Consider the following 24,147-nt stretch of genomic DNA (forward strand, 5'->3'; position numbering starts at 1 on the left):
CATCAGACATAAAGGCGTTCACAGCGTTGTAAAAGAACGAACGAGAGCGAGCTTTCTCTGGAAAAAGCTCAGCATACAGCAGCCTCAACATTTCTTCTACATTTCTTCTACATCCTCCGTAAATCAGCATCAATTCAATTTTTTCTTCTGTGGCTGCAACATTCATCGTCCACTTGCACGTTTGTTCTCCAAATGATAGGGAGGTGTGCAGGCGATAAACACTGCACAAGTATTGTAATGTTTACAGCCGCTATCTTTTTCCACGTTTGCGTGGTACGTGAGTTCCGTTCACAGTATGCTGCCTCTTACGATACGTCGTACTTCACTACACAGCCACGGTGGCGCTTCGAGCAGTATCCTTTCGGTAAGTCAGAGGAATACAACGTTGCCGAATGGTGTTTCCCATTAGAAGTTATGAAATATACTGGCCTGTTCTACAATGGCAGCATGGAGGTGGGATCCCATGTGCCATTGTATATTCAAAGACAATTGAGTAGTAAGCCTTAAATTGCCGGCCACGGTGGTCTCGCGGTTCTAGGCGCGCAGTCCGGAACCGTGCGACTGCTACGGTCGCAGGTTCGAATCCTGCCTCGGGCATGGATGTGAGTGATGCCCTTAGTTTAGTTAAGTTTAAGTAGTTCTAAGTTCTAGGGGACTGATGACCACAGCAGTTGAGTCGCATAGTGCTCAGAGTCATTTTTAAGCCTTAAATTAAGATTGTGTATCTATTTCTGTTCCTCTGTTTACTGGGCCATCTATGGCGAAACGAAGAAAATGCTTCAGGCATAACGTGTGTAGATTTAGCCGTAGAATACTAATCTTAAAAAAACGGTGATTCAAATTGTAGATTTCAAAGATGACCACCTCCCTCCATCTCCGCTATGTAAGCACGTGGAGTGGGGTAGCGGGTTGAGCGGAGTATCGTTAGATGAACTTTAGATCGGCTGACGTTGGACCTTCTTCAGTTGCCTGTCGTGATGTATAAATGCCAGACAAAGGTAATTTTTTCCAATCGCGTTAATTCTGCAATTTTCTGGCGCTGAATTTTTAGATGAGGTAATAATGACAGAGCTTTGGGGAGAAATGGCGTACAAATTGAGATGAGATTAGCGGGCAAGTTGGAGACGTCCTGTGGAGTGTCCGGCCCTCTTAAGGAAATCGGATTGGGGCGAGAGCCATCCCCCAGGGCGCCGGAGATCCACGCTGTACTGTATATAAGCAGAGGACCCGGCAGCCGGGGCTACAGTGCCACCAGCACCACTTCACTACAATCCACTCTCTCCTCACACAGGTGAGTACTCTGTTCCGCTACTTGTGACCGGCCAACAGGTATCTGACATTTCTACGCAATGTATCGCGCAGGTGGCACCTCTGTCTCCATGTCAAGTTCTTTACACTTTCCGTACAGATCATTCAAAACAACTACACTTATTCAGGAACCATGTCCAGTTTTCTGATTGGTTGAACGAGAACGTATCCCTCTGCTTCTTTCAGCTTACTTCCTAAAACTTCTTCTCCGTCAATCGTTCCATTCATTCTAGGTGTAACAATGAGACTGTATGGACGATTTAGTACCCTCAGTCTTTTACTAATGTTTAAGTCATTCTTCTGAACGTCAATACTAATAGATTGAATGTAGTTATACCCCCGTTCAGTTTTCTGAATCCCTTGGATCTCTTCCATTAATACAACCTGGCGAGGCCCTTAAATTCCTCACTAACTCTTAAGAACTGTTCATCGTGTTTTTGAAACACTAGAACTCTTCTTCGAAATCAGGCGGTTTTTTGACACCAACACATTTGTATAAAATGACTGATTCCAACTGTGACCAGCTAATACTGTAGTCACAAGAAACTACTCTTTCGTTTCGTGAAGTGCGTTTTTTGCATTTCTGAACATCTGAGTCCTGTTGTTGACCTCTGCATCATTTTTACATCTTATCAGTATTTCAATGAAAATTAATGTAGTTTATCTCAGACAGTACTTACATCATCTGCATAAAGTATTTAGTTTTCTGGATCACTTCTGCTACTTTTCTAATAGAAGAGTGTGACCTGTGCTTTCTTTAATCTACTGGTATAGTTTTTTGGCCAAGGCATCTGCAGGATATAATGATTAAAAAGGGACTAATTCATCCGAGAAATAAAGATGGAGAGAGGAAGAGGAAAGAAAGGAGATGATAAAGTGTGTCCCATCACCGATTTGGAGCGGCGGTGATGGTCTTGTAAGGACTTCGTGACAGCTGCTTCCAATTTCTATTCGTGTCCTTGAATTTGTTACTTCTCCGGTAAAACTACATGTAACTACAACTCTAACTTACTAATCTATTTACAAGACTAAACCGTGAAGCACTCCCACTGGCCAGCTCCTTCAGCTGCTCAAACGACTCAGCATCTCCGGTGGATTTTCCCCAATCTACTCCCATATCTGTCAGGTTGGGCTCTGTACAGAGGAACCACAATTAAGATGCTTCTGTCCAGGCTGCACGTCGCTGCTCACCAAGAGGCACAGGTCCCTCTGAGAGCTACCTGACATAAGCCCCTTCTCGACTGCTGACCTGGTGGAACTGGACCAGCTGATTTTCCGGAAGTCAGCTAGATGCGTTTTACTGTATCGTCGCTACAGTCGCTACAGTACGATGAGATGTTTTCAGATGCAGCCTCATTACCGTCTACCCTGTGAATTTCCTGTCAGTTTTGAATATATTCTTGCCCTTTGTGCTGTCTCGTCATAAAGTATTCTGTGTGTATCGTTTTGGAGGTAGTGTCAGTTAGTTTATTAATGGTTGTCCCTTGTTCATCGTTGTAATTCATGTCTTTGACTGTTTGTTCAATGTTTGATGTATCTATGTGTAATGTGTGTCTCATGTTTGTGTATTGTCAGCAGAAAAACACAATATGTTGAGGAAAACCATCTTCCCCACATTTGCACCTAGGTGTCTGCCACAGACGCACGCAATTCAAGTGCGTAGGATAAGGGCCGTATTCCATTACAAAGTGTACCATACCGCAGCTGGGATCGATATGTCGAAGTTTTAGTCTTCCCCTTATGTTGGGGAAGAAGTTTTATAGTCTCCGGCTCTTATCACTATTGTCTCACTCATCCTGCCAGGTATCCAATCACCACGTCATCTGTTGGTGTGTTGTTTGTATTGCTACACCAGTGATCTTCCGAACCTGGTCTTGTGTCCACAACTTTAGCCAGCTCTGCATCTTATGAACAACCATTAGAATGGAATGACAATGAAAACCTGTGCCAAATTGGGACTCGAACCCAGATTTTCTACTTATCGCGATCGGCCACCTTACAAGTTGGCTACCCGAGCACGACTCACGACTAGACCCGAACTTCCACATATCATCAACCATGCATCACAGCTATTCGGTCATGCAACGAATCATCATCACTTTCTATTTCACCGGAAATAAGTTAAAAATAAAAATAAGGTAACTCTGGAGATAGAGAGCCTAGGAATAGTTTATTAATATATGCAACACTATATAACGATATGCCCTTAAGCTATTAGGTGCTCCAAAGCAGGATAAAAGTATTATGCTAGATAAGATAGCTTTCAACTTAGATTCTATAAACTGATGTTCATCACTTACAGAATATCGCACCCTACTTTGTGCTATATGAAAAATTAAGTCATAATGAATAAACTAGACCAGCATTCTCCTTCCAATGGATTTTCCAGTGGAGAGTCTTCTCATAGTGAGGATAACAGCGCTAAATTCCTGAGTAAGATCCGGATTCATATATTTCCAGGAACTATTTTCGTGTTTGTTCAGTCCTAAGAATGTGAAATCTTCGACAGTGGTTTAGGTGGAAACATTGTTACAATCAAATTTCGGCATTCAGAGAGTTCCTCTTCAGAAACACTATACACAGTGTTTCAATTACATTAAGCTACTATTCTCTACAAGTCAAGACCGCAACGTTGTTACCTAACATCTTAGCCTCACCTTCGAGTGGTCTCACAATGATGCTTGCCTCAGCTGCACATACTATTCTTTTAATCTTGTGTTGCCTTTAGAGTCAGACATTAAGTAAGGTAAGTTAGAGAGGAGGCGGCCCTAGCACTGAGCCGTGTTGCAGAGATGGCCGCCCGCCGCTGCTGCCCCCTGGCGATGCTCCTGGCCGTGCTGTTGGTGACGTCATACCTCGCACCGCCAGCAGACGCCAACGCGGTCAGCGTCTGCATTCACAACTGCGCGCAATGCAAGAAGATGTTCGGCCCCTACTTCGAGGGGCAGCTGTGCGCCGACGCGTGCCTCAAATTCAACGGCAAGATGATGCCCGACTGCGAGGACGCCGCCTCCATCGCGCCCTTCCTCAACAAGCTGGAGTAGCCTTCACACGGCCTCTGTCTCAATAAAGCATTTCTGCAAAGCTGAAGCTGGCCGTTTTCTTTATCCCCGTCAGTTTCTTCCACTCCCTTGTCAGCTAACCACCGAAGTCTTAACAATGAAGAGACCTACACCATCTGTGTCATAACTTCTGCTGTACACCTGGAGATCTTATCAAAATATTTTTCAAAAGAGGTATGGGCTAATGCCTCCTTCCGCTTACGGAATGATGGAACTAAATCACTAGGGAGTAAAGGGGCGACTTTGGATCTGAAGAGGTCGTCAATTCAATAAACAGCGTGACTCTCCTAAGAGTCATCAGCCATTCTTGTCTCTGGTGCTTCTGTAGATATTTGCAGTTTCGTTTTCGGATTGTGTAGCTGGAGTCAGCCCAAGCAAATGGAGCTCATCATGTCTTTCATGCAATGCTCAGTGGCGAAGGAAAACGTCAGTTTGTTTCTCATTACACACAAAACTATTATTAAAGTGGAAATTTACATACTCATTTGATAGAGCGGATCCAGTTTAGTCTAATGTGGTATTTCTTTTATCGATATGTATTAACAGGGGCAGTAGAAATATAATAATAACCAGTACTCCAACAGAGACAGGACTGCCCTCGCCCACGCTGGCTGCTACCACTAAGAATGCACCGATACAGAGTTGCTGCTGGATTGCAGTCTATTCTTCGCGTTTTACTGCCTTTGTTAATACACATCAACAAAGCAAATATTGGACTGCACTAATCTGGTTCAAATGGTTCTAAGCACTGTGGGAATTTACATCTGAGGTCACCAGTGCCCTAGACTTAGAACCACTTAAACCTAACTAACCTAAGAACATCACACACATCCATGCCCGAGGCAGGATTCGAACTTGCAACCGTAGCAACAGCGCGGTTCCGGACTGAAGCGCCTAGAACCGCTCGGCAACAGCGTCTGACGACTAATATGGGACCGCTCTATCGAATGGGCAACATGCCCCTGCAAATCATTTTCTTTGTAATGGGAAAGAAACGAACATTGGGCACCACATAAAAGAAGTTTGAGCACTCTTTGTTTGGACTGACGCCAGCTGTACAATGCGGAAACGAAATGGCAAATATATTCCAAAGCACAAGAAAAATGCGCCTGATGACTCTTAGGAGAGCCACCCTGTAGAAATAAGTCGTTGAGGAAAAGATCATTTTCGGTTCCAGAGAAATGTAGGAACATAAAAGGGCTTCTACAACTCTATGATTTATTCTAGAAGATAGGATGAAGAAAGGCAAACATACATTTATAGCATTTCCAGATACAGAAAAAAATTTGATATTGTTGACTGGAGCATAGTCTCCAAAAATCTGAACGTAGCAAGGATGAAGTACACAGAAATAAATGGTGTTTACAACTCGTACAGAAATCAGATAGCTGTTATGAGAGTCAAAGGACTTGAAATGGAAGCAGTAGTTGAGAAGAAAGTGAGACAGGGTTGTATCCCACCTCAAAAGTTATTCCATCCGTACACTGAGGAAGCAGCAAAGGAAAACAGTTAGAAATTTAGAAAGGGAATTAAAGTCCAGGGGATGAAATAAAAACTCCGAAGTTTTGCGATGACATTATAATTGATTAGCTGTCCGGCGTTAAGTTTAGGTCTTCACCCGAACAGCACTCGAACAATAACTAATCACAATGTCATGGAATAGCCTGTACTCAAAAGTATCTGAATTGTTTACCAATTATGCGCTGTTGCTCCACTGCTCTTAAGCAATTTGCTCTCAATTCCAGGTCTGCAATCTATGATGAGAGGATTATGGTGTGGATATCGAGGAAACGCGTCTTTCACTGCCAGCTGTGCGCATCATCGACTGAACTCGCATTTTCTGCAAGTTTCAGCCTGTCACTACATTCACGCATTCCTACCAAGCTGGTGATTCCTAAAAGTATTGATTATTATAGGACTTGTCGAGATGGTGAAATACGATATGACATACACTGGAAGGCAGCAACCCCAACTACCATTGCTTGTGGGTATAATGGTAAAAAGAATATGTTTATCCTGCTTTACTACAGCACTTCTGCGTCGTATATGTTTGGAAACAGTGTAATTTTTTTATAGCTGTATGCATAGTTAGTAATTATATTCATGCTTGATCAGATGGTTTACATTATACAAATCGCCAGATTGCAGAGCATTGGTGAACACCACATGGCAGCTATTCTGTTATTCGTTAGCTGACACCACATGAAAGTACAGTGTAAACACCGTTTGTTAGCATTACAAACAAATTAAAAAACACCTATTAATGCTAGTACAGGGTCAAACACATGTCTAGGAGTTCACTTGCGGGCATGTAATATGATATACAGATTTATTATATATTTTACTTAGTAATTTGAGGTCATTCGCATAATACAGTCATCTCAACTGTCTTATCGTTATTCTCTATAACATTACTGCTGTGAGATGGTGAGAGCTGTGTTTACAGCCATGTGTAAACAATGACTGAAAAAGACTTCCATGTTCGAATTATGTTACAGCGAAAAAAGGTGGTGGAATAGACCAAACTGCAAATGTGCAAATAACGCTAGAATTAGCTTCCTGATGTTAAAATAACATAATTAGGGCACTACCTTCACTAGAAAAAAATCACAACTTTCACTACCCACCACGTCTGTAAGCATAACCACCAAGCGTCTTTTACAAGTAATTCGACCCGTTACGTGGCACAAACACCTAAGGCATAGGACTCGCCCTCAAATTTGCCAGCTCAGCTACCCAAATAGATAAGAAAAAATAAATAAATCGTAATACTGGAATAATGTACAACTTAGACTCATATACGCAACAGCAGCACGTCTTAGCACACGCCTGCAAATTAACATAGAGAAAGACTGTACAGCATGAGGAATTTCGCTAGGTGCTATGTCCTCCCTCCCTCTCTCTCTCTCTCTCTCTCTCTCTCTCTCTCTCTCTCTCTCTCTCAGCTCAAACAGCTGCACCGCACTCACACAAAGACATCACTATACCCTTGACGATGAATGTCAGATAGCACATGTGGCTGGCACATGTCTTGCCGCAGTGGCTTCTCATTCCAATTTAGCGATACGTAAATCACATAAACTGTAACTACCAGGGCACTTACATAACAGCTAAATCTATTGCCCAGATTGAAAAGTCTTCGGTAAACACCCAAAGTGCAGAATAGTAGTTTTCAGTATGGTCTTCTGATGGCACTGCATCACAATTCTCATAAACTACAAAGAATTTGCGACACGTTAGCAGAATTAGCTAGACTTTGTCTGGTTGTTGTTCCGAGACAGGTATATTTAAACACAGGACTGCTTTACCACCCTATAGTGAAAAAAAAAGAAAATAAGCTTCTGGCAACATCCCACCCACCCCTTAAGAGGAGTAGTCAGTGCGACAGGCCCTCATGTGTGAGACCTGCGTTGTATTGCCGGTACTACCGGAGTGGGTTTACAATTGAGGGTGAAGGGAAATCTATGATACACAATCAAGTCAAATTGTTGTATCCACCACTTATGTTCGGCGTCGACATGTAATAACCACTCTCAGACGACTGATGGCACCACTAACAGTCGAGGGAATATAAAACATGTCAGAACCCTGAAAACTGTGCAGTCGTTGTCTTTGTCGTAAAGCGTAAACACAGCGACTTATTTGACGCCCAAAAGAGCATGATCACTGGCTTTCAAGCCAAGAGAGAAGCATTGTTGAAACGGCTGAGTTTTGCAAACTGTTCGCGTGCTTCTGTGATTAGAGTATACGAGGCATGGAAAAATAGCGCTATCCATAGCGGGCACCAAGACAACTGTGGTACACCTTGGGTCAAAGACGACAGTGGTGAGCGACGGCTGCAGAGATACATGTGGACGAATAGACACATCTGAACACACATATGAACCAAGGGGCTACCACCAGTGTCTCCTCAGCGACGTTACTACATTTGGGCCTCTACGTCATGCACCTGCTTTATGCATAAATAGGGTGTTTAACTAAATGTGTTTGCCTCTGTAAGTTACGAAGTAATAGGCGACGGAAATATTTATTGCAGTGGATCACCACAAGAAACGTTACACTGTCTGCGGAGCTATGAACATAGTTTATTGTGTTATTATCAAACGAGTTACAGCTAAAAGATACAATTTTTTTAAATGGAACAATAGTTGTTTCTATTTCGCACTGGAATCAGTAACACCAGTTGTGTATACATCAATTTAAATTACATTCCTATCTCTTTTAGTCTGGGAGCTACAACCCTTCAAAGTTTCAGGGGCAGATACCACACGCTGTACATAATACATGGCTGTTTGGTCGGTGATGGATGTTCTGGCGGTGGGAAGTTGGTTTAAACGAGATGTTCACATGTGTGTCCATGTTCATGAATGCACAATGCAAGGTGCCTTCTAAAGGATCTGCGGCTGGATGTAACATCGCCGGTGTCACGAAACAACATGCGTCCTCGATGCGCCGTTGTAGATCTTCTGGGAATGTGGCTCAGTGACATAAACACGAACCTTAGATATGCCCACAAAAAGAAATCTAATGGTGTTAAATCGTGCGACCTTGCTGGACATGAATGAGGACCATGGCGCCCAAACCATCTTCCTGCAAATCTGTTGGTTAGTTCTTCCACAATAGCACGCGCAGAATGGGTTGGGTGACCATTGTGCTGCATCCACATATGGACTGTCTCTCGTGTGTAGACACACATGTTCAAGGAGACAACCCAAACTGTCGACTATAAACGCACGATATAACTTACCTGTCAGTGTATCTGGGAAATGGTGTGGACCGATGGTTTCATCGCCAAGGATTCCACACGGCATTAATAGACCACTCACGTTGGCGATAGACAGGTCGTATTCACCGATCATTGCCTACGGCCCAGTAGTGCACGCTTTGGCGATTCACTGCACCATTTGTGAATGAGGACTCATCAGAGAACGTAACACCTCGTAAAGACTCCAGCGTGAAATTACGCATGATCCATTCACAGAATGTAACTCTCGCATGGAAATCGTTCCCATGCAGCTCCTGGGTCAGTGACAGGCCGTACGGGTGAGACCTGTGGCCGTGCACTATGCGTCAAACAGATGTGAGACTGACACCAGCGACTGCAGCATCGGCTCGTAAGCTGACATGAGGATCGTGGTGTACTGCAGCTAAAACAAACACATCCGTCTCCTCACTTCTTGTAGTTCTCCGTCTGTTACTGCCGCGCATTACCAAGCTGTCTGTTTCCCGAAGTCGTTGTTCGGCGCGCAAGAACGTAATGGCTGCCGGGGCTCTTCACATAGGATATCTCACCGGGTACGCCATGGCTGCTTCAGTGGCATCGTATCGGCACTCGCCGAGCATCAGCAACATGTCAACGTACTCGTTGTTCGTGTACGCCATCTTCATCCGATGTCAGTAACTGCGGAATATTGAGCCCCGTTTGATTGTGTGGGTCGAACTGTCGGGTATACGGCCGTGTGCGGCGACAGTCGGCAGTCTAACAGCGCATCGAGGAAGCTTCTCGCTCCGTGACACCGGCGGCGTTACAACTCGGCCGCACCACGTTTAGAAGGTGCATTTGCGTTATGCGCAGCGCGTGTGGTATCTGCCCCTGAAACTTTGAAGGGTTGTAGCTACCAAACTAAAAGTGATAGGAATGTAATTTATGTCATTTATAACAGTGAATAAAGGGCAAACACGGGAAAAAAGTGAGACATTTGGATCAGAAGCAGAACTAGTAGCTGCTACGACTCATCTTTCGTTTCCTGCTGTATTAGGAAAGTAGATTTGTTACGACATCTATCGCAATTCGTAATGAAAGCAGCGTTCCAATAGTTCTGTTCGTTTCCCGTCGCTGTATACGCCTATGAAAGCAGAAAGAATGACACAATAAAGGACAATTTATTAAATCCTTGCGTTTGTTACCTTATAAATAATTTAGCAGGTGTACCTCGAGTAAGGTTGAGTGGCAAGCACGTATGCAGCCCGTAAATGTTGCTCTTATCCTAATGATTATCGATTTCTGGGGTTTCGCATCCTTAGAAATAACCTTACGCTGTATAATAATGGAAACAGATGAACTGATTCAAATACTGGTTACTTTTAGATCACATTTCTGCAAATGCAATACGTAATTACGCATGTCCTCAGAATGATGGTTTTGAAGTATAGCGTAATAACGTTTCTTATTGATGCCCTTATCACGGTTCTACATGGCGTTGCGCACGAGATATTACTCAAAACAGTGATCTAATGCACCACAAAATGGTTCAAATGGCTCTGAGTACTATGAGACTTAACTGCTGCGGTCATCAGTCCACTAGAATTTAGAACTACTTAAACCTAACTAACCTAAGGACATCACACACATCCATGCCCGAGGCAGAATTCGAACCTGCGACCGTAGCGGTCGCGCGGTTCCAGACTGTAGCGCCTAGAACCGCTCGGCCACTGCGGCCGAATGCCCCACAAAGCAAATGTTTTATATTCATCCACTGAGCTACCTTCTGGCATATAAAATTTTGAAAAAAAGAAACCAGCAAACTCCCATTTCTCAGATATCTGTTTACATTACCCAATGGCCCGTTTTCCTACTTCCTGAACTCCAGCTGATAGATACTGAGATGCCTAGGCTAGCAGGACAGAGCGGTTTAGGTTGTGGGAAGGGGCCAAAATAAGTTGCTGTCAGTTGCACTCAGCATAAAAACTTTATCAACACACAATATTACAACAAGGATGCAAAACGCTCAAAACCTTAAGCGACCTCTTTTGATTAAGTTTAGATCGGCTGAAGGCCACACTCAAATTCCAAGACACAAGGCCTAAGCAAGAAATTGAAATACAAGGTTCTTCTGGAGGTTTCACCCAAGAATATTTTCTAAACCTTCAATCTAAACAGGCTGAAGGGCTTAGGAATCTAATTTTAATAAACTTGGCTGGAGGCTGCATATTAAGCAGTAAGAAGAGTTTCTATCAAAAGGCAGAAGGCCTTATATTAAAACAATTCATGCGAAATTCGGCTGAAGGCCCCATACAGAAGCATAACAATCTTATGCCTAAAGGGCAAGGCAAGAACGTTAATTTAAGAGATATTGATACTCGGCTGAAGGCCCGCACATCAACTAAATAACGAAAACCCAAACAGGGAAATTGCTATGTAACACACAAGGAAAGGCGCTTAGAAGTTTCCAAGGATCGATCTGGGATTGCAACACTAATGCCCGTTTACGTGAGACAGGCAGCCTGTCCAACGACTTCTTAATATGAAGGCAACCCAGCCGACAGACAGCCGGCCGACCAATCAACAAAATCAGTTCCGCTCTACGCAACCAGAAAACAACCACAAGATTTCAATACAACGACACACGGAATATTGGCGCCTACAACGACCAACAACACCTCAGCTGTCGAACTACACGCCGTGCTGGACAGCAGCAACACCACGAGGAAAATACACTGCCGAAAATTACGTCAACTACCAGGGCAGGTAACCGGAACGTCAACGGCCACAGAAGACACCGCTGGTCAACTCCAATTACAGGGAATAAATTAAGTTAAACTCCACAGGAAGGCGGCTGGAATCTTAGCCGACTTGAATACACAGACGTCGTTGCTCGCAGGAATGTCCCAAAAGTGACAACCAGGATCAAACGAAGAAATTTAAACAGTTGAGGCTCGATAGCAGGAGAGAGAACTCAACTTTCATGTCCAAGATCGGTGGGCGACGAACTTCGTAGCATTCGCAGCCGGTCGGGGTGGCCGAGCAGTTCTACACACTACAGTCTGGAACCGCGCGACCACTGCGGTCGCAGGTTCGAATCCTGCCTCGGGCTTGGATGTGTGTGATGTCCTTAGGTTAGTTATGTTTAAGTAGTTCTAAGTTCTAGGGGACTGATGACCTTAGAAGTTAAGTCCCATAGTGCTCAGAGACATTTGAACCATTTGAGCACTCGCAAGCAGCACCTCACACTCCAACCACGCTTGCACACCGCCAGCGACCCAGGCCAGAGAACGCGCGATGAAGACTTCCTTGCTGCTCCACGCCAACCCACCGTTTGGTCACGCACTGCCCAGCCGGAAACAATATGCGCCACACCAAAGATAGTACAGCAGTACTAGTATCGATACTCGCTGCTGCTGCCACTCACGGAGAGGACAGCAACATTATAGCGATAACCACAGGAGAAATAAAATCACAGGACTGCTACCAAGGTTTAACCCAAGACAAGCTTGACTCGAGCCAGCCACGTCTCAGATACTTTATAAATCACCCAATGAGTTCCCTGCCGGTTTCTGAGAGAGAGAAATTCTCACTTCGCATGGTTTGCCGTCGTACTTTCTCACCCAGAAGAGATGAAGAAAAACACTTTTAGCAGGAAACAACTGCCGAAGCCGAAATGAATATCTTCCGACCAGCTTCACATCCCTCGGTTGGTTTTTTCAGAAATTCCACCAGGGTGCATTATACTGACCCTTTTTTTTTTGTTGACAGCCTCCGTAACTCCATGCATGTGCTTGTGATTGGTGCAATCAGGCGTGCTTGTGCCCTACTAGTGCTGAACAGCAGAATACAGGGCCGCGCAAACACCTACCTGAGAACGAGTCTCCAGTACCCCTGCTCCAAGCAGCCTAGTGCTTAGAAGCCGCCTAGACCGCCTAGAGTGCTCTGGTTTCTGCCCCCTAGTGCCACAGGTCTGCTCCTTTCAGGACTCCATCAGATTTATACAGCACAGCAAATACACGTAATGTACCGGGTGGTCAAAAAGTCAGTATAAATTTGAAAACTTAATAAACCACGAAATAATGTAGATAGAAAGGTACAAATTGACACACATGCTTGGAATGACATGTGGTTTTATTAGAACTAACGCTTCTTATACCTGAATGGCACGAAATTATGTTACTTAATTTATTTGATACTGTCTCGTCATTCCTGTTCAACAACTTTAGTAATTTACATTTAAGGTTTTTTTATTTACCACATGCTCCATTACACACTATTTGTAATACTGCACCGGCCGCTATGGCAGAGCGGTTCTAGGCGCTTCAGTCCGGAACCGTGCTGTTGCTACGGTCGCAGGTTCGAATCCTGCCTCAGGCATGGATGTGTGTGTTGTCCTTAGGTTAGTTAGTTTTAAGTAGTTCTAAGTCTATGGAACTGATGACCTCAGATGTTAAGTCCCATAGTGCTTAGAGCCATTTGAACCATTTGTGACACTGCGTGTATGTATTTGGATGTGTGCGCGCGCGCGTGTGTGTGTGTGTGGGATGATGATTATCAGTAGGGAGAAGGTGAAACCTAGTGCCAACACAAAGCCTACTGCTCGCGAATAGCACCAAGGTGAAAGCAAAGCTCAACGTCCCCATCCGATGGCTGGATCATCGTCAACAGAGTCATATGCCCTCACTTCATGAGGCACTTCGGAGAGGTTTGGTATTTTAAACCAGGACGTTGGTGTGAAATCTGGTGATCAGGAACTTTACGCCACCACCTCTCCTACCCTTACCGGGCAGTGAAAATTTTTTCCGACACCAAGATTCGAACTTATTTACCCTGAGGTCGAGTGCCACTGCACAAGCGTGCATTGTCATCCTCGGCCACTTAACGTGTGTCAACAGGTTACCAGTTTATGGTTTGAGTAAGCAGAACGAAAATCAATAAGGGAGTCTTAAGAAAACTTCTCCTTCATAAATTTGCACGCTGCTTCCAGTAGTCTACAGTACAAGGGGGAAAAAGTATGATACTGCACAGTTGATAACGCTTGACGAAATAAATCTCGGGTGAAGAGCCTGGTATGAGTGTGCATAGGACACAAAATTTCGGCAATCGACCGAAATATTGTGCCCTATGCACACTCATACCAGGCTGTTCACCAGAGATTTATTTCGTCATAAAATACGCCTGGAGAAATTGAAGAATCACACTTCATAACGCTTGTTAATGCTTCCATTGATATAATTTTTGATTTCCATGAATAGGCAATTTTATTTATGAAATGCCAGATTTCCACGCCATTTAAGTATGACACAGGACAGCACCTTAACACAGACCGTTTTGAAGTATCCTGAGGTGACAAAAGTCGTGACATAGCAATATGCATGTATACAGATGGCGACAGTATCGCGTACGCAATGTATAAAAGGGAGTACACTGGCGGAACTGTGATTTGTACTCACGTGATTCATGTAAAAAGTTTTCCGACATGATTTTGGCAGCACGACACTGAATGCGGGAGGCTAGTTGAAGCTGGACGCATGAACATTCCGTTTGGAAACTAGTAGAGAATTCAATATTTCGAGATCCACAATGTCAAAAATGTGCCGAAAATACGAAATTTCCGGCATTACCTCTCACCTCGGACAACACAGTGGCCGACAGCGTTCACTTAACGACAGATATCAGAGGCGTCTGCTTAGAGGTGTCACTGCGTGACGTACGAAGAAAGTATCTGTCACGACAGTGTGGCGAAATCCCGTGTTAATGGACTATGGCAGCAGACGACCGACGCGAATGCTTTTGCTAACAGCACGACATCGATTGCACCGCCTCTCCTGGGGTTGTGATCATATCGGTGAACCTTAGACGACTGGAAAACCGTGACCTGGTCAGCTGAGTCCCGACCAGTCGATAAGAGCTGATGATATGGTTCGAGTGTGCTGCAGACCCCACGAAAACATGGACCCAAGTCGACAACGAAGCACTGTGAAAGCTGGTGGCAGCTCCACAATGGTGTGTGCTATGGTTACATGGAGTAGGCTGGGTCCTCAGGTCCAACTGAACTGGAAATAGTTATGTTCGCTACCTGAAGACTATTTGTAGCCACTGAAATAGTTCCTTTTCCCACACAACGATGAAATTTTTGTGGATGAGAATGCGCTATGTCACTGGGCCACAATCGTTCGCAACCGGTTTGAAAAACAGTCTGGACACTTCGAGCGAATGATTTCGCCATCCAGATCGCCCGACGTGAAACCCATAGAATATTTGTGGGACATAATCGAGAAGCCAGTTAGTGCACAAAATCCTGCACCGACAACACTTTCGCAATTATGTATATCTATAGAGGGAGCATGGCTCAGTACTTAAGCAAGTAACTTCCAACTACTTTATGAGTTCACGCCAAGCTGAGTAGTTGCTCTACGCCAGGTAAATGGAGATCCCAGAAGCTACTAGGAGGTATCTCACGACTTTTATGACCTCAGTATACAAATTGAGTATCATTTTATTGACTGTCACCAGTAGGGGCACACTCGTATTACGGGTGATTTGTATTTTGTTAAAATAGACATTCTTTGTAAGGTTATCATGGTAAGTTCCGAAACTTTCTGGCAGATTAAAACTGTGTGCCGCACCGAGACTCGAACTTGGGACCTTTGCCTGTCGCGGGCAAGTGCTCTACCAACTGAGCTACCCAAGCCCGACTCACGCACCTTCCTCACAGCTTTACTTCTGCCAGTACCTCGTCTCCTATCTTCCAAACTTTACAGAAGCTCTCCTTCAAACCTTGCAGAACTAGCATTCCTGAAAGAAAGGATATTGAGGAGACATGGCTTAGCCACAGCCTGGGGGATGTTTCCAGACTGATATTTTCACTCTACAGCGGAGTGCGCGCTGATATGAAACTGTGATAAAGCTGTGAGGACGAGCCGTGAGTCGTGCTTGAGTAGCTCAGTTGGTAGAGCACTTGCCCGCGAAAGGCAAAGGTCACGAGTTCAAGTCTCGGTCCGGCACACAGTTTTAATCTACCAGGAAGTTTCACATCAGCGCACACTCCGCTGTAGGGTGAAAATATCATTATGGCAAGTTCTAATTGATTTGTATTATTACAATACATATTTTAGTCTTATCTCTCCATTAGTTTACTGAATACAACGGTAGACATTATCTAAAATGATCTGACAATGTTCAGATACTTTACCAATATTCACCTGCAGAAACATGTAGTCAATCCAGGTTCGAAGTGATTTTCTTCTGGAAAGAAGTTGACGCGATGTTTGTTCGTTCAGCAGTCAGGAACGTAAACATTTGAGAGTACACGATTCCCAAACAAAGTCCTGACTTTGTTGTTAGTTATGTCTGTCAGATTAGCAAAGTGCATTATCAACACTTGATGCAATGTTGCTGGTCGTCTATCTTATACTGGGACCGAAAAGTGTCTCAGTTGTTGGCAACAAATGTCGCTTGCGATGGACATACTGCTGAAAAGGATCTGATTTACTGTTTGCAAAATGTTATGCAAACTTTGTGTGACTTGTATTAGTGCTCAGCCGTTAATTTCTTTTTAAGAAGTTAACATAAAGTCATCATAACGCGTCAGTAGTAACAATATTGCAAGGAATGCTCAGTGAGGAAACTGCTGAAATAATGTAGTAATAGTAACTCCTTTGACTGTCGTTCCTTTGAGTCCCAGCATGCAGTACTCCTATTCTGAGGTGTGACCAGTTTTGTAGGCGACTTAAGTGCGTGTCTGAAGCACAGCACTCTATGGAAATGAATAATGGTCTGTGGGGAATCGAAAAGAAGTCTTTGAAGTACATTGTTGTAGAAGGATAGTTAGATATAGGCTGACTGCAACTATACATTCAGAGGCACTTTTTTTTGGACCAGTTATGAAACAGAAGCTCATCCATGGAATAGAAGGAGTTGTCCAAAAGAAATTATTTTAAGTTAGATTTAAAACTTGATCTGCTGCCTGCCATAAACTTCATGTTGTTGGGCAAATGACCAAAGATTTTTGTTGCTGAATAATGTACTCCCTTTTGAGCAACTGACAGCTTCAATAACGGATAGGAAAGGTCATTTTTCCCATTTAGAGGGGAGAGAGGGTCGAATATGTCCAACAAATAATTGAGGACGTTGGCTGAAAATGCTACTCTGAGATTGTAGTGTCCCATATGCATTTAGTTTAGAGCTACCACCTCCAATATTTTTGTTCACATCACCTGTAGAAAGCATCAAGAGATGAAAAGTGGTTGTGTGTTGGACTGTTTTTCCATCTTTGTAGTTAATTGTGATTTAAAAGAATAATAACAAAAAAATGATTTAAGCCGGAAGAAAAATATTCGTTTCAATACTTTATACTCGCATTTACGAAAAAATTACGCGCTGCGTGTAGGACTCGGCCACTGAGAGTTCCGCACGAACGTAATTACGTGTATAGGCAGATAACCCATTCCAGCAATCGAGGTCCTCGACGATTTTTTCCTTTTACAGACCTTGATACTAGCAAAGTATCGATCCCACGGATTCCAAGACTTTTGAGAATGTTTTAAATTCAAGTCTGGTGTCAGATATCAAATTACAAAAGAAATATTTTTTCGCGCGCGATGTAATATAGATTCACAATTGTCGGATTTTGTCCTGTACTTATACAGTAAAACCCTGCTTCTTGCTGAATTTCACGATTCTAGACCGACGGGAAGTACGCTCTAGGTCTTAATGAGTGAATTTGTGAACATCAAAACTTTTGACATAAATGCTCGTATCTTTTGATTGCATTGGCTTAGAAGTTTCACGTTTTTACATCGCCAAGGGAACGTAGACGTTATATATGGCCTAAATTTCAACAAGGCATGCCTACCTGTATCTGAGAAAAGGGTTTTCAACAGTCATACAGACAGACAGACAAACACTAGGACAACAAAGTGACCCTATAAGGGTACCGTTTTTACCGATTTAGGTATGGAATCCTAAAAAGGCTAAATTAGATCCTTTATGTAATTTCATTCGTCATAAATACTGCAATATCATCAGTAACGCAGTCGATTCTACTGCAGAGAAAAAAATATCTTTTCAACAGTAAGATTATACTGTCACACACGAAGTTATTCTCAGACTTCGCATTTTTAAGTATTTTTTACCGTTTTATTACTCAGTTGTGTTCGATTTAGGTTCAGTAAGTTTAAATTCACTAATAAATTTCACGCAACAGGAAAAATTAGCTGCCAACAACGCAAGCTTCTTAAGCAGAAAAAAGAAGAAACGAGTAGCGCTATTGGTGCAAGCACGTATAATATATTACGCTTCTTGTAATATCAATAAATCCCGCCCAGTTAGCCTTGCGATCTAATTCACTGCTTTCCGGCCGGGAAGGCGTGCTGGTCCCCGGCACGAATCTGCCCGGCGAGTCCAGTTATTCCGTCTCAGTTACACTATGTAGGCGATTGCTTCGTTAACACATTCTCCACGTACGCCTGCACCATAAGTACTCTACCACGCAAACATTGGATTTACACTCGTCTGGTGTGAGACGTTCCCGGAGGGGGGGGGGGGGGGGGGGGAGGAGGGGGTAGGGGTGGTCCACTGGTGGCCGAACCGATCAATAACCCCGGGTTCGGTGTGGGGCGGAGGTGGGGTGAGTAGACTGCTGTCGTCTGTCGTCAGTTGTAGGGTTGTGCACCACTGAGGGCTACGGCGGGCACGGAGCCTCTCCGTCGTTTCTAGGTCCCCAATTCCATATAATACAATACAATATCAAGAAACTATTGGGGTATTCCTCCCCCCATGAACCATGGATCTTGCTGTTGGTGGGGAGGCTTGCGTGCCTCAGCGATACAGATGGCCGTACCGTAGGTGCAACCCCAACGGAGGGGTATCTGTTGAGAGGCCAGACAAACATGTGGTTCCTGAAGAGGGGTAGCAGCCTTTTCAGTAGTTGCAGGGGCAACAGTCTGGATGATTGACTGATCTGGCCTTGCAACATTAACCAAAACGGCCTTGCTGTGCTGGTACTGCGAACGGCTGAAAGCAAGGGGAAACTACAACCGTAATTTTTCCCGAGGACATGCAGCTTTACTGTATGATTAAATGACGATGGCGTCCTCTTGGGTAAAATATTCCGGAGGTTAAATAGTCCCCCATTCGGATCTCCGGGCGGGGACTACTCAAGAGGACGTCGTTATCAGGAGAAAGAAAACTGGCGTTCTACGGATCGGAGCGTGGAATGACAGATCCCTTAATCGGGCAGGTAGGCCAGAAAATTTAAAAAGGGAAATGGATAAGTTAAAGTTAGATATAGTGGGAATTAGTGAAGTTCGGTGGCAGGAGGAACAAGACTTCTGGTCAGGTGAATACAGGGTTATAAATACAAATTCAATGCAGGAGTAGGTTTAATAATGAATAAAAAAACAGGAGTGCGGGTAAGCTACTACAAACAGCATAGTGAACGCATTATTGTGGCCAAGATAGACACAAAGCCCATGCCTACTACAGTAGTACAAGTTTATATGCCAACTAGCTCTGCAGATGATGAAGAAATTGATGAAATGTATGATGAGACAAAAGAAATTATTCAGGTAGTGAAGGGAGACGAAAATTTAATAGTCATGGGTGACTGGAATTCGTCAGTAGGAAAAGGGAGAGAAGGAAACATAGTGGGTGAATATGGACTGGGGCTAAGAAATGAAAGAGGAGGTCGTCTGGTAGAATTTTGCACAGAGCATAACTTAATCATAGCTAACACTTGGTTCAAGAATCATAAAAGAATGTTGTATACATGGAAGAATCGTGGAGATACTAAAAGGTATCAGATAGATTATATAATGGTAAGACAGAAATTTAGGAATCAGGTTTTAAATTGTAGGACATTTCCAGGGGCAGATGTGGACTCTGACCACAATCTATTGGTTATGACCTGTAGATTAAAACTGAAGAAACTGCAAAAAGGTGGGAATTTAAGGACATGGGATCTGGACAAGCTGAAAGAACCAGAGGTTGTACAAAGTTTCAAGGAGAGCATAAGGGAACAATTGACAGGAATGGGGGAAAGAAACACAGTAGAAGAACAATGGGTAGCTCTGAGGGATGAAGTAGTGAAGGCGACAGAGGATAAAGTAGGTAAAAAGATGAGGACTGCTAGAAATCCTTGGGTAACAGAAGAAATATTGAATTTAATTGATGAAAGGAGAAAATATAAAAATACAATAAATGAAGCAGGCGAAAAGGAATACAAACGTCTCAAAAATGAGATCGACAGGAAGTGCAAAATGGCTAAGCAGGGATGGCTAGAGGACAAATGTAAGGATATCGAAGCTTATCTCACTAGGGGCAAGATAGATACTGCCTACAGGAAAATGAAAGAGACCTTTGGAGAGAAGAGAACCACTTGTATGAATACCAAGAGCTCAGATGGCAACCCAGTTGTAAGCAAAGAATGGAAAGCAGAAAGGTGGAAGGAGTATATAGAGGGTTTATACAAGGGCGATGTACTTGAGGACAATATTATTGAAAGGGAAGAGGATGTAGCTGAAGACGAAATGGGGGATAAGATACTGCGTGAAGAGTTTGACAGACCACAGAAAGACCTGAGTCGAAACAAGGCCCCAGGAGTAGAGAACATTCCGTTAGAACTACTGACTGCCTTGGGAGAGCCAGTCATGACAAAACTCTATCAGCTCGTGAGCAAGATGTATCAGACAGGCGAAATACCCTCAGACTTCAAGAAGAATATAATAATTCCAATCCCAAAGAAATCAGGTGCTGACAGATGTGAAAATTACCGAACTATCAGTTTAATAAGTGACAGCTGCAAAATACTAACGCGAATTCTTTACAGACGAATGGAAAAACTGGTAGATGCGGACCTCGGGGAGGATCAGTTTGGATTCCGTACAAATGTTGGAATACGTGAGGCAATACTGACCTTACGACTTATCTTAGAAGAAAGATTAAGAAAAGGGAAACCTACGTTCCTAGCATTTGTAGACTTGGAGAAAGCTTTTGACAATGTTGACTGGAATACTCTCTTTCAAATTCTGAAGATGGCAGGGGTAAAGTACAGGGAGCGAAAGGCTATTTACAGTTTGTACAGAAACCAGATGGCAGTCATAAGAGTCGAGGGGCATGAAAGGGTAGCAGTGGTTGGGAAAGGAGTGAGACAGTGTTGTAGCCTCTCCCCGATGTTATTCAATCTGTATACTGAGCAAGCAGTAAAGGAAACAAACGAAAAATTCAGAGTAGGTATTAAAATTCATGGAGAAGAAGTAAAAACTTTGAGGTTCGCCGATGACATTGTAATTCTGTCAGAGACAGCAAAGGACCTCGAAGAGTAGTTGAACAGAATGGACAGTGTCTTGAAAGGAGGATATAAGATGAACATCAACAAAAGCAAAACGGGGATAATGGAAAGTAGTCAAATTAAATCGGGTGATGCTGAGGGAATTAGATTAGGAAATGAGACACTTAAGGTAGTAAAGGTGTTTTGCTATTTAGGAAGTAAAATAACTGATGGTGGTCGAAGTAGAGAGGATATAAAATGTAGACTGTCAATGGCAAGGAAAGCGTTTCTGAAGAAAAGAAATTTGTTAACATCGAGTATAGATTTATGTATCAGGAAGTCGTTTCTGAAAGTATTTGTTTGGAGTGTAGCCATGTATGGAAGTGAAACATGGACGATAAATAGTTTAGACAAGAAGAGAACAGAAGCTTTCGAAATGTGGTGTTACAGAAGAATGCTGAAGATAAGGTGGATAGATCACGTAACTAATGAGGAGGTATTGAATAGGATTGGGGAGAAGAGAAGTTTGTGGCACAACTTGACTAGAAGAAAGGATCAGTTAGTAGGACATGTTTTGAGGCATCAAAGAATCACAAATTTAGCATTGGAGGGCAGCGTGGAGGGTAAAAATCGTAGAGGGAGACCAAGAGATAACTACACTTAGCAGATTCAGAAGGATGTAGGTTGCAGTAGGTACTGGGAGATGAAGAAGCTTGCACAGGACAGAGTAGCATGGAGAGCTGCATCAAACCAGTCTCAGAACTGAAGACCACAACAACAGCAACAACAACAACATTGGGATATTAATAAAGAAATGGTATTAAATCTTGTACGTAAAAAAATATTATCAGTGTTTAGCAAGCCTCTGTTCTCACCTTAGTCACAAACTTGTCAGTGTAAAAGGAAATTACATTACCGTTAACAGTTCTGCTACTTGAATCTGCATTTGTTATCGTTGTAAACCTATTGAGGTAGCCGTCTGAGCGTGTTGGGTTGAGTTGAGTGGTCTTAACGAGAGATGGGACCCAGAAAGATGAAGTGGTTGACACAAGAGACGAAATCGTGTCGGGCGGCATACGAAGAAGTGACAAAAAAGGTTATATTGCAAAGCAATTTCAGTGATGCTGTTGCCTTTCAAACGTTGGTCAGGATCCTTCCGCTTTATTCTGTATTTCTTACAATATCTATAACTGAGTGCTCATTTAATTCCTGTCTAATATACTATTCTTCTTTTGATCTAGAAGCGAGTATTTCACTACATGGTGGAGAAGCACTGTTTCAAACTGTTCAATTTGTTTTATTTCGTCAGGGATTGGAGACCAACTGTCTGACCGTACAACAGTAACGACACTTCTAGAGCATTTATAGTTTCAATAGGGTTCCCTCCGTAGGTTACGTTTCGATGTTTGTAGCATTGTACCACAGAAATGTGTAATCTTTGAAGCTTCATTTCAACATCGCCTGTCTTTTTATACTTAAGATGATATCAGAGATACTTAAATTCACTTAGCATCGAACCAGGTTTTTCGTATCGCATATTGCGTTTCTGGAGATATAGTAAATATTTATGAGGTGGTAGAACAGACTAATCTGAATAAAACATTTCATTTACATGTGTCCAAATTTAATTGATTACAGAGATTACGCTCTCGTGTTTAATTTTTCTCTGCAAGCTTCACCTTTCAACAATTCACATAGGGAAAAATCTAAAGGGATCAGGCCCATACTCATCTTCCGGGGAATGTTAGGTTTAGATGATGTGTCACGTGATGACTGGAATGTCCAGGCGCCCTGTCATGCTAGAAGAACATATACACTGAAATGCCAAAGAAATTGGCATATCTGCCTCATATCGTGTAGCGCACGAGCGAGCATGCGGAAGTGCCGCAACAGGACGTCTCACGGACTCGACTAATGTCTGAAGTAGAGCTGGAGTGAAATGACACCATAAATCCTGCAGAGCTGTCCATAAACCCGTAATAGTACGAGGGGGTGGAGATCTCTTCTGAACAGCACGTTGCAAGGCATCCCCGATATCCTCAATAATGTTCATGTCTGGGGAGTTTAGTGGCAAGCGGAAGTGTTTAAACTCAGAAGAGTGTTCCCGGAGCCACTGTGTAGCAATTCTGGACATGTGAAGTGTCGCATTGTCCTGCTGGAATTGCCCAAGTCCATCGGAATCCACAATGCACATTGATGGATGCAGGTTATCAGACAGGATGCTTACGTCACCTGTCAGTGTTGTATCTAGACGTATCAGGAGTCCCATATCACTCCAACTGCACACCCCTCACACCATTTCAGAGCCTCCACCAGCGTGAACAGTCCCTTGCTGACATGCAGCGTCCATGGATTCATGAGGTTGTCTCCATACCCGTACACATCCATCCGCTTGATACAATTTGAAACGAGACTCGTACGACCAGGCAACATGATTCCAGTGATCAACAGTACAATACCGGTGATGAAGGGCCCAGGCGAGAGATAAAACTTTGAGTCGTGCAGTTATCAAGAGGACGCGAGTGGGCCTTCGGCTCCGAAAGCCCATATCGATGATGTTTCGTTGAGTAGTTCACACTCGGACACCTGTTGGTGGCCCAGCATTGAAATCTGCAGCTATTTGCGGAAGGGCTCCACTTCTGTCACGTTCAACGGTTCTCTTCAGTCGTCTTTGGTCCCGTTCTTGCAGGATCTTTATCCGGCCGCTGCAGTGTCGGAGATATGAAGTTTCACCGGAGCCCTGATACTCACGGTACACTCGTGAAATGTCCGTACGGGAAAATCCCAGTTTTATCGCTACC

General features: G+C 43.5%; 1 protein-coding gene across 2 annotated transcripts in view; it reads left to right on the forward strand.

Moving 5' to 3' along the window:
* The first annotated feature begins 1,250 nt into the window (after positions 1 to 1,250).
* LOC126266900 (eclosion hormone-like) overlaps positions 1,251 to 24,147 on the forward strand; it is a 33,165-nt gene continuing 10,268 nt past the window's right edge. The window contains exons 1-2 of one of the 2 annotated variants that reach the window (XM_049971570.1): positions 1,251 to 1,291; positions 4,099 to 4,398. In XM_049971570.1, the coding sequence (XP_049827527.1) occupies positions 4,101 to 4,352 (252 nt within the window). In that variant the 5' untranslated portion in view covers positions 1,251 to 1,291; positions 4,099 to 4,100 and the 3' untranslated portion in view covers positions 4,353 to 4,398. Of the gene's footprint in view, positions 1,292 to 4,098; positions 4,399 to 24,147 lie in introns of those variants that run through there. The other variant, XM_049971571.1, reaches the window with a different exon arrangement.

This window comes from Schistocerca gregaria, chromosome 4 (assembly GCF_023897955.1).
Source record: "Schistocerca gregaria isolate iqSchGreg1 chromosome 4, iqSchGreg1.2, whole genome shotgun sequence".
Taxonomy (NCBI): domain Eukaryota; kingdom Metazoa; phylum Arthropoda; class Insecta; order Orthoptera; family Acrididae; genus Schistocerca; species Schistocerca gregaria.